The following is a 10,538-nucleotide window of genomic DNA, read 5'->3' as shown; positions in this document are numbered from 1 at the left end:
TCATCCAACGTAGCCGTTGTGCTATCGATGGTAGATGATGGAGCGGGTGGCTCAAGGGAAGGTGACCCATTCACAACCTTCTCTTGTCTGGCCATTTCTTAGGCGGTAAAGCTCGAGCAAGAAAACCCCGCTCTGATGCCAATTGAATGGATCATAGCGGACAAGAGGGGGGTGAATGGACGCTATGCAAATTTTAAGCCTTTTTCAGTTTTAGTGGTGCAGAAGGTAAAGGTGATTTCTTTAGTGGTGGCGGTGTTCCTAGTATGATCCTAGGCAAGTGCAACAAGTAAAGGAACAAGCATGATAGTAAGAGTAAGGAGCGGGACAACCGGATTGCGCGGAGATGAGGCGAGGTTTGTTTCCCGCAGTTCCACTCACAAAAGAGAGTACATCTGCGTTGAGGAGGTGCTAGCCTCACACAAGAGACTAGGTGGCCACACCACGAAGGAAGGCCTCACCTTCTTCCTCGAGAGAGCTCCACACAGGTGCTCCCCCTTCTCCACTATGGCACCGGTCGAGGCGGTGATTCCTTCACAAGGTTGGGGCGAGCTCCACAACACTAGGAGGCTCCCAACAACCTATGGGGCTAGCACAACACCAAGCTAGCCTCCATAGGTGCACTTCCTCCAAGATCCCACCATAGGAACCCTAACTCCAAGATCCACTAAGGAGTAAGGACTAGTATGATTTGGTGAAAACTCTCTTGGTAGAACTATAGATCGGGGTCTCGTCCACCACTCCTCAAAATTTGGGCAAGATTGGTTGGATGGTTGGGGAGATCCTCAAGGATTAAGCTCAGCAACAATGGAGGAGAGAGAGAGAAGAGATAAAATCGTGTTGGGGAAGAAGGGCCCTTCAAATAGGCCCCCCGAAATCCAACCGTTTTCTGCAATTTTTGCCTAAGCGGTACTACCGCTTTGGAAAGCGGTACTACCGCTCTGGATTCGAAATCCCAAAGAACTTATCCACGTGGACACATAGCGGTACTACTGCTTGCGATACCGCTCGAGGTACCGCAATGGTCTCCAGAGCTTACTGGATCCCAAGCGGTATCGAAGCGGTACCAGAGCGGTACAGCCATAACTTCCATTACGATACTTAAGCGGTACCTTGGGCGGTACTACCGCTCACAAGCGGTACTACCGCTCAAGGTACCGCAAAGGTACCGTAACTTGTTCTGTGGGTCAATTCCAGTGTAGAATACCAGAGCGGTACCGTGGTGCGGTACCAGTAGGGGTAGCGGTACTACCGCTACTGGTACCGGTAGTACCGGCCTGACAAAAACTGCTTTCTCCTCTTTTCCTCTCCAACCATGTCACCTCGCGATACACACACAAAACCAGAAAACCTATAAGCTACACTTCAGTCCTCCGATCTTGACGTGTCCAGCGAGATCACCGTGCACTTGCAAGTCTAACAAGGATACTCATTGCACACGGTGAGATTGTTCAAGTGTTGTTATCAAACACACAAAACCCGGGGTTTAGACTTTGCTTTTTGAATGAGCTTTGTAATCTTCTGGAATGTGCCATGTTCAAGTATGCAGGCCACATTCCTGTAGTGCTCGAAGAAGATGTCGTGTAATTTCACCGACTCCGCAATGTACTTGAACAACTCCATCCTGATCCGAAACCGGCGACTGAAGTACCGCTCGGGATATATTGGTGACTCGGAAAAATAATTGTGGATCAACCAGTTGTCAGCAACGGTAGGTGGATGCGTGGTCGGTGGGGCATATGAGCTGGATGCCGATGATATCTCAGCTAGGTTGGTGGGGGTGGAGAAGCAGAGCGAGGCCAGCAAACTAAGGTGGGACGCCGGGTTTGCGCGAGGCAGAACCGGTCAGTGACCCGCCCACTCCGGCCAGACTCGACCGCGCGGGAGCTCGCGGATGGCATATCGAAGGTCACCAGTGGTCACTGGCTCTGGAGATGGCCGGCGATGGCCGCGACGAGACAGAATCATGCCGACGGGCGATGGATTTTCACCTCGACGCTTGCGCGTTTCCGACCATCTCTAACCGCGGGACGAGTTCGGCGAGACGGGGCAGGGCCCGATGGTCGATGGGGAGCGACGACGGCTTGATTCCCTACGGCAACTGACACGACTTGGTCTGATTTGGCCGACATCGGCGTGGAAGCTCGCGTGGGTGAGGTGTGCAGAAACGACAAAACGACGGTTGAAGCTCCTGTGTGGCCGTTGATTTACGGTACATCACCTACATCACCTCTCAAGTGATGTATATTTGGATCGCATGGTGCAAAAATTTGAATCACGGTGTAAAATTTTGGGGCCTTTTTTATATCTACATCATATGATGGAGCTGTGTTTTTTTACCAAGGTGATGTGTATTGTAGTTATTTCACATCTACAATCATCTGCTCGAGATGCATCTCCAGCGGCTCACCCCGAACGGACATTTTGTGTCCACTTTGGTCTGCGCGGATAAAAAAAGAGTAAAGACCCCCAGCCCAACGGAAAGATTCAAAATGACCGGCCTATCCACTTAGACTCATTGTGGGCCAATTTTGGATCAAATTTGGGTTCTGGCGGACACCATCCGCGCATCTGTATGTCCGTCACATCCCCCGTCTAGCCCATGTGCCAGCCACATCTAAATCATCTCATCTCTCTCGTCCCCAAATTAATACATGTCACATACCACTGTGGTAAAAAACCAGTATCATCGGGCAGCGGTGTACGCTAACAAACATGTGAAGGAACAAAACAGATACGGAGTATAAATTATGTTTAAAATACGTCGGAGCGGTGGAGATAGTGTTTTACAATGGATCACTCGGGTAGAGGGATTTCTAGTACTAGTTGCACGGTTGCGCTAGATAACAAGGTGGTACGAAAAGGCTATAGCTGGAGCACATTTGATTGAAGTATCTGCAAAAGCTACCAGCTTGACCTTGTACTACTCCATAGGGAAGGAAGAAAACAAAATGGATAGATGCATTGTTCATCCGAACCAGTAGTATTGGAGCATAAAGAACCTGCCGGATCGCTTTGACCTGCCTCGATCGACCGATTCGTTTCGTAGCTACTGGTGTGCAGTGTAGTGTAGCTCGTGGTGGTCGGTGGAATAATGCAAAAGCAAAAAAAGGCTTAAAGGATTTGATTTGATGCAAAGATGATGGATCCGTCATGTTTTATCAGTCCAATCACCAGCAAAGCTTCGTTCTCCCACTTTAATTTTGCGTTAACTAATGTGTTTCGAAATTTACAGATATAAAGATTGATTGATCCACATTATATGATTGCCATCTGTTTCAGAAATACTGTAATAGATAAAGATTAATTGATTCACATTACTGTATTGGCAATTTTGCATATGACTAGATAGATTTTAGCCCCCAAAAGAGATAGATGTTTGCATTGTAATGTTCTTCTTCATGTTCATTTTTTCGATCGATGAGACTATAAGATTTGAATATGTCTTCCAAGCACAGAAAATTTACAGACCCATCCTTGTTTCCAGCTACAAGATGAGATTATCTATATGTCATTAGTAATCGATCTTGATCTCATGTCCATGACACGGCTGCTGCTTCTCGTCCCGCTCCAGCATGCCATTGCCGGCCGCCATGGCGCCGCTGCCCGTCTCTGCCACTCCAGCGGCATCCATGGGGTTGCAGCAGTAATGCTCGAACTTGTCAGTGGCAGCCTGCGGGACTGAGACGAGCACCGTGACGCCGCCGGGGTCGCCGGCGACGGGGACGAACACGCAGTATATCTCGCTGGTGAGCGGGCCCATGTGCGCCGGCGCGCCGGCGCCGAAGTCGAGGTCCTCCAGCCCCAACCGCGTCCACGCCGAGATCACCAGGCTCGCCGACAGGTCGGGCTTCGCGCCGCCGTCGACGCCTCGACGCTGCTCCTCGAGGAGGTCCACCATGGACCGCACGTAGGCGTCGTCCACGCGTTCCTTGGCCTCCTGCACCAGCCTGACCACCGTGGGCATGGGTGCCGCCGCGGCCACCTGCCCCGCCGTGGACTCCGCGCACCCAAGCACGAACCCGTTGCCGTAGTAGCCGTCTGGGAGCTCCGGCGTGAGGCGCCGCCGGGCGTTCACCGAGAAGAGGAGCTTCACGCGGAGTGGCGCCGGCGGGTCCAGCGCGCGCACCCACGCACGCCACACCGTCGCCGCAAGTGCCTCGAACGACGTGCAGCGCTTCAGCAGGAACTGCTTCTTGAGGTGCGCGAGATGCGCCGCCGAGAAGGTGAGCGACACCGGTGCCAACGGCTGACCGAGCAGGTGCGCGAGGAGGTTGGACGCGCCGTCGTCTGCGGCGGCGTCGTGGCAATGGTACTCCGGGTGCGCGAACTCGACGCGCGGCGGGCATCGCGGGCGCAGGGCACAACGGTCGTGGACGACGGGGTTGTCTCCGACAATGCCGGAGCTTCGGGCGGCGCGCGCCCAGGCGTGGAGGAACTGCGCCGTGCCGACGCCGTCGCAGAGGCAGTGGTTGATTGCCATGCACAGCACCATGCCACCGCAGCCAAGGTGTGTCACCTGCATCCATGTCCTCGTCTGTCAGTCAGTCGGGCATTGCAGAGTGCGATGCCATCACTAGCAAACAATTTACTACTACAAATTACTGACCAATTTTTTTTGAGAAAAATTACTGACCAAATTAGAGACGCAACTTTTACATCATCAGAAACAGATCATAATCCAGTAGAAATTACTAGAGTGGTACTAGACAAAATAAATATCTGGAGCTAATTAATTCCATCCGTGACAATCCAATTTGAGCTAGGACAGGCTACAGAGAAAGAAAAATCAGTGGTGCCTTCAGTGGAGGGTAGTACTAGTCGATTCTTTGTACGAGAAGAAACAGTTTAATCAGATTCTACTTTCATTTTCAACTATCATTTTCAACAGCTAGTTAGAACACCAAGGGGATCAATGATGCTGATGCTCACTCACACAAGGTCTACATATATACTAGTAATATCACGAGGATTGAAAGTGAGAAGATTGCCTCTGAAGATCTTATTCTGATCTAGAATAGCATATTTTGAGAAAATCAGATCATGCATGGATGGATATCTACTACCGCCACTAATCATGATAAACTTGACAAAATGCAAGTGGATTTGAAAGTGTGCCAACAAAAGAAAAGGAAAGATCGGAGCTTTTGGGAAAAGTTGGGCTCTCCTAACCCTATCCTCCTCTGCTTTTCTGCTAACTTTGCTGCATCTGGAGGTCTCAACCTGATCACGTATTTAGTGACCGAGACGATAACATAACCTAGCAACAATCTCAATTGCTCTACTCGATTAAAAAACAAGTTCCTTTAATGGTTGCACTAGTACCATTTTCCGGCTTGGGCTCCCCCATTTCGGGGAAAAAGTGACTATTTTCCACATTATTAACTATAATCAAGTTGTTCTCCAAGGTAGTACCCTGCGTTAAGTTTTACCAAATCATGCAGGAGCAGCTACAAGCCTACAACAGAAATCAATCTTATTCCTACATACTATATGATGCATTAATCGTTGCATGCACTGGAAAAAAATCTGAGGAATAAATATAGTGTACAAATGAATGATTTTCTCCAAAGAGAAATTAATTTTGAAGAGCAATAAAAAATATTAATTAACTGATCGAGAGCATAGCAGAGTGGCAACACCACTGACCTGGACGACGAGCGGAGGCACGGCGACAAAGCTGTGGGCGTCGACCCTGTACAGCAGCTTCCGCCACGACCGGTGCGGCCTTGCTCCGCCACCTCGCAAGAAATCATCGGCCGCCAGCCCCGGCAGGGAGCCCTCGGCGAAGAGCGCCCCCTCTGCATTGCACTCCACCACCAGCTTCCCCTCCTCGTCGCCGTGTCGGAGCCGCCCCGCGAGAGGGTAGTACTCCACGAGCGCGTCGGCGAGCGCGGCCCTGAGCGCGGCGACGGGGACGGCGGCGGCGGCGGGGAAGACGTACAGGTACTTGATCGAGAAACGGAGGAAGCGCTGGTCGTCGAGGTTGGAGAGGTAGAGCGTGCGGCGCGGCGTGGGGCGGCCTGGCGGGACCAGGACGGGGGAGCTCGGGTACTGCACCTCGCCGGGGATCTCCAGCCCCGTGTCCATGGCCGGTGGCTCTGCTCTGTCTCTGTGTCGGTTGTCTTTTTGGCAATGGCCGATGCCTCTGCTCGGGTTATATACTCCGTGGTAGAGAGAGATATTGTGACCGGGCGCTTTAATTTATTGGCTTACAGATATGAAAGTAATCGAGGGAGTATTAATTTCCTTCCCTATCTAGTATGCCTTACATTTTTTTGGTTCAGTGTAGTACTATCCATGGCACACTTTTTCCATGTATCTCTCCTTTATTTCCAGATATCTCTCCTTTATTTTAGAAAATATGGATACCACCATAAATGTGCCAATACACACAATTAATGTGAAATAGATTTGTGTGTTCCACCTTACATATCCAAAAGAAGTCCGTAGAGATAATAAACAATGCACGTAGCTTGCGCTCGGTGACGAGGCCGGGTGGAGGGGGCCAACTGAACATTACATTGCTTGGAGGGGGTTACATATGCAATATTTAGAAAATTTAGGGATCAATCCGCATGTATTTTAGGTTGTCTTTCAGGAAATTTTCTAGCATAGGAGGGCCATTGCCCCAACTAGCACTCCTAGCTCCGTCCCAGCCGCTTTTGGGAACCGCCGCGGGAGGTCGAAGCGGCGGAGAGAAGTGCCAAGCGGAGCGGCGCCGTGAGTGAGAGAGGAGCGTGGACCAAAAATACCACTGTCCACGTGGACCAAAAACCACCACCAAAACAGCTATCACCGTCTAAGGGGGTAATTTGCATGGTATCTTATACTTAGGGGGGTTATGTGTCCCACTTCATACTTAGGGGGGTCTAGCATCCCAAAACTAATACATATGGGGGTTATGTGGACTTCCCTCCTCTTAATTATCTTGTTCCTAGGTGGCATATTTGCTCAAACAAGCTCCATTCCTAATAAAAATCTTTTATTACTCATCTTGTGGGTTCTTGTTTGAATAAGAAATTCTTGGTGCGGTTTTTCCTCAAATACATATCTCTATATCTTATTTGGGACACCGTTTGCTTCAAGTTATTCTAATCATTGTCGTGCGTGATTGTTTGACTAGTTGAAATTATCAAGAATCTTCATCCGTGCATAGCGCTTAATTCTATATACTTATACTATGCCTTTTATTGTGAAGTTGATCCCTACTATCATTGTCAATACTCCACCGGAAATTATTTCCAATATACTCATTGTCTTTGACAATTGATAACCTTGTATGTGGTTGAATTTTTGGATCATTTTCACCTTGGATTGTTTCTTACTTCCTTATTTTATTTCCAAGAAATCTTTGTAGCTCCCATATGTCTTCCTTGTCCCTTTGAAAAATCTTTTGATAAATCCCCTTGATTCATATCAAGTGTTTGTTTTGGAATACATACCTTTTCCTTACGGTACATTGTGCCATTGTGAAAAGTGTAGTGGGTTTGGTTTATTTGTTCGAACCTTGCTCCTTTGGGAGTTTTGCTATCTCATTCCTTCTTCTATGTGTTATTTGGTGAATGAGATAAGTCTTAATTTGAGCATGTTTGCTTTATTTCATCCTCTATGCTCAATGGTTTCTTCTTAGTCCATTTGTTGAACTTTGTTGAACAAATCTTTTGTGATTCGCTTCTTAGATATAATTTGGACAACAAATTTGTTTTGTGACACCTCTATGCCTTATTTAATTCTTTTGGTGTTTTGTCCAAAGTATATCTTTCTTGGATCTTTAAAAGTTTTGGTGCATGCTTATATGTAATTTGTTTATACTTGTAGCATGCTTGCTTTCTTTTGATCCATTATGTAGGATATACTCCATCAAATCCTAAATGGCTAAGATGTGCATGAAATTCAAATTTCATCTAAATATGCACATGTCTATATGGAGTGTGTCCTATATATTGTGGTTAGTCTAACCATATTGGACCCAATAAGTTTGGGGACCAAGATGTACTTGAATGATGTTTTAGGTACATTGGAGATGCAATGGAGGCTTGTCTCATCTATAAGGAAGGTGTTGTCACCATATGAAGATTGGAGTCAAGCTAGGATGATCGATGAACTCTTATCTACTACATCAAGCCATTGCCATCTCGGTAACAAGTATCTTATTCATGCACTCTCATATAGCATCCAACCTATTGTAGGTTGTATCTTGGAATGAAATTATTTATTTCGAAAATATTGCGGTTCTTGAAAAATCATTTTTAAAGTAAAACTTCTTATTGTACATTTGAGTAATTTGAGAAGATGCATATGTTGGGAATACACCTACCCACACATGCCCTCTAGCAATTTATTGCATATCAATTCCTCAAAGAGCTCTTATGTGCAATATTGATGAAATTGCGAAATAAATCCATATTTATGATACTTGTTGCCTTTCTCAAAACACTCCAACTAGCTCTATTTCCCTTATTGTTAGTTGTGATGTTTTTGAGGTTTAACTTGGTTGAAGTTCATTCATATACCATAAGTGAAATTTGGAGCCATAGGCTATATATGCTTCTTAAGCAAACATCCTTTGGTATATTTTATGACTTCATCTTGGATATCTTGTCTTATCTATTTTGTTACCCTCTTGTGTGTGCGTGTTTCTTTATGGATCACTTTGTCCACTTTAGAAACTCATATACATAAGAGCGTTAATCCAACATCTTGATATCCTTGTTCTTTGCCGACCATCTTTTACCCCTTTTGTTTTTAGTGGGTTGGTAAAGAAAATTTATGAGTGCTTGGTTTATTTATTTTCTTCATGCACTCATATCTCGTAATTGTTGGACTAAAGTTGTTCTTGATAAGCATACTCTCTTTATCTTAGTTGTGTTCTAAATGATATATAGGGAGTGAGGATTCCATGTTTGTGCATATTGTATTCAAATGCAAACATTATAAATTGTGCACGAACCTTGGGGAGCTTTCTTATTTTTAGAAGCACTATATCTCTCTTATCATGATATCTTTGTTTGTCCAATTGGATCTTTGATTGCTTGCTTTACTTGTTGAAGCTCATTTCACCATGTTATCTTTTTGCAATCTTTGATCCTCAATATAGTTTGTCTTCCTTCAAGTATTCATCATTGGATATGTGCACTTGATTCCACTCAAATTATGAGAAGTGCACACTTTGGGGAGGAACTCACATTATATTGGCCTTCTAAATTTTTCACCCATTTTGACAATCGATGCCAATGGGGGAGAAGTTTAGAGGGTTTAAGGGAATGGTTTTATACTTAAGTTTGGTTTGTGCTTAAGTGTTTTGCCTCTCATGCATTCCATATTTATATGTCTTGCATGGTTGTATATATATAGTGGAAACTATCCCAAAGGTTAATCTTGACAATGTATGCAATGAATTCATGTTCATCACACGTGCATACATTGTGGGGGAGTTTTCTCTATATATATTGGTTCTACTCACATCCATTGCATTTGTTGTAGTTGTGTGAGTAGAGCCGGTTTTGATATGGGCTAGTAGCTTTGTGTTACTTGACCATATCAAACACAACCTCTTGTATACAACTTATTCTCGGATAAGTTGCGTACTTGTCACCAATATTCATTATATAAACCCTCTTATTGTGGTTGTCATCAATTACCAAAATGGGGGAGATTGTAAGGGTACATTGCCCCTATGTGTGGTTTTGGTAATTAATGACAACCCCTATGGACTAATGTTTTCATTGAGTTTATATGAAGGAATATTCCATAGGTACTACTTGCTCTCCATGTGTTGGATTCAAGTATGGATGCCATGAAGATAAAGGTATACCTTGTGTATTGGCATCAAGATCATTGGTATGAAGATATATATGTGATATGATCAAGAAGAAGAAACGAAGATGGAGTTCTTATGTGGAACTCAATATTAGCCATGCTCTATCTTATGTGAGTATGAGAAGATACAAGGTTGAGTTGGGCAAGTTCAAGATGAGCATCTCAAGTGAATCACATGCTTGAAGCTTGCCATCCATTTGGTGACAATGGACTAGTGAAGATGTGCATCAATGGAGCTTTCCCATCATAGTGTATGGGGGAGCATTTGTGAGTCTTCACGAAGCAACATTGGTCAAGTGAGGCATTCCGGCTTGAGTGAAGCTTGAAGAGTTATCATCAAGATCAAGCGGGATGCGCAAGGCAAAGGTATGGCCTTGCTAGGTTTTCCTTTTACCGGTCTCAAGGTGGATGTTGGGAGACCGGATTATAGGATAGATAGCCGCACTATTAAGAGGGGCTTTCGGTTGAGTAACTTGATCACATCGTCTTAGAGAGCTCAATCCTTTGCATACTTTGCATATCCTTATTGCTTCTTGGTGTTTCTCTATGTGAGGTTCTTGAGATTGTTGCTAGCTTTACAACAAGCCCAAGTTCATCGAAAACGGAGTTCGCATGCATCTTCTATTGCGTTTTCGAGGTTGGGTGATTTTACCGATTATTCATGATATAAGGTTCTACCCTTTTATATTCATGATAAAATCCCCTCCTACAGTTTCTTG

At 45.6% G+C, this 10,538-nt stretch overlaps 1 protein-coding gene across 1 annotated transcript; it reads right to left on the bottom strand.

Moving 5' to 3' along the window:
• Positions 1 to 3,375: 3,375 nt before the first annotated feature.
• Positions 3,376 to 6,139, bottom strand: LOC127341451 (alcohol acyltransferase 9). The gene is made up of 2 exons (XM_051367305.2): positions 5,647 to 6,139; positions 3,376 to 4,516 (listed from the first exon to the last, which is right to left on the bottom strand). The coding sequence occupies exons 1-2, from the start codon at positions 6,085 to 6,087 to the stop codon at positions 3,512 to 3,514; spliced, it is 1,446 nt and encodes a 481-aa protein (XP_051223265.1). The 5' UTR covers positions 6,088 to 6,139; the 3' UTR covers positions 3,376 to 3,511.
• Between the last annotated feature and the right edge of the window lie 4,399 nt (positions 6,140 to 10,538).

Source organism: Lolium perenne, chromosome 3, assembly GCF_019359855.2.
Source record: "Lolium perenne isolate Kyuss_39 chromosome 3, Kyuss_2.0, whole genome shotgun sequence".
Taxonomy (NCBI): domain Eukaryota; kingdom Viridiplantae; phylum Streptophyta; class Magnoliopsida; order Poales; family Poaceae; genus Lolium; species Lolium perenne.
This window is presented reverse-complemented; position numbering and strand designations above follow the sequence as displayed.

Excerpts from the sequence above, each read along its gene's own strand:
- LOC127341451 (XM_051367305.2), bottom strand. The coding sequence starts at position 6,087 with ATGGACACGGGGCTGGAGATCCCCGGCGAGGTGCAGTACCCGAGCTCC. Across the intron at positions 4,517-5,646 it reads TGCCTCCGCTCGTCGTCCAG|GTGACACACCTTGGCTGCGG; the intron begins GTCAGTGGTGTT and ends ACATGGATGCAG.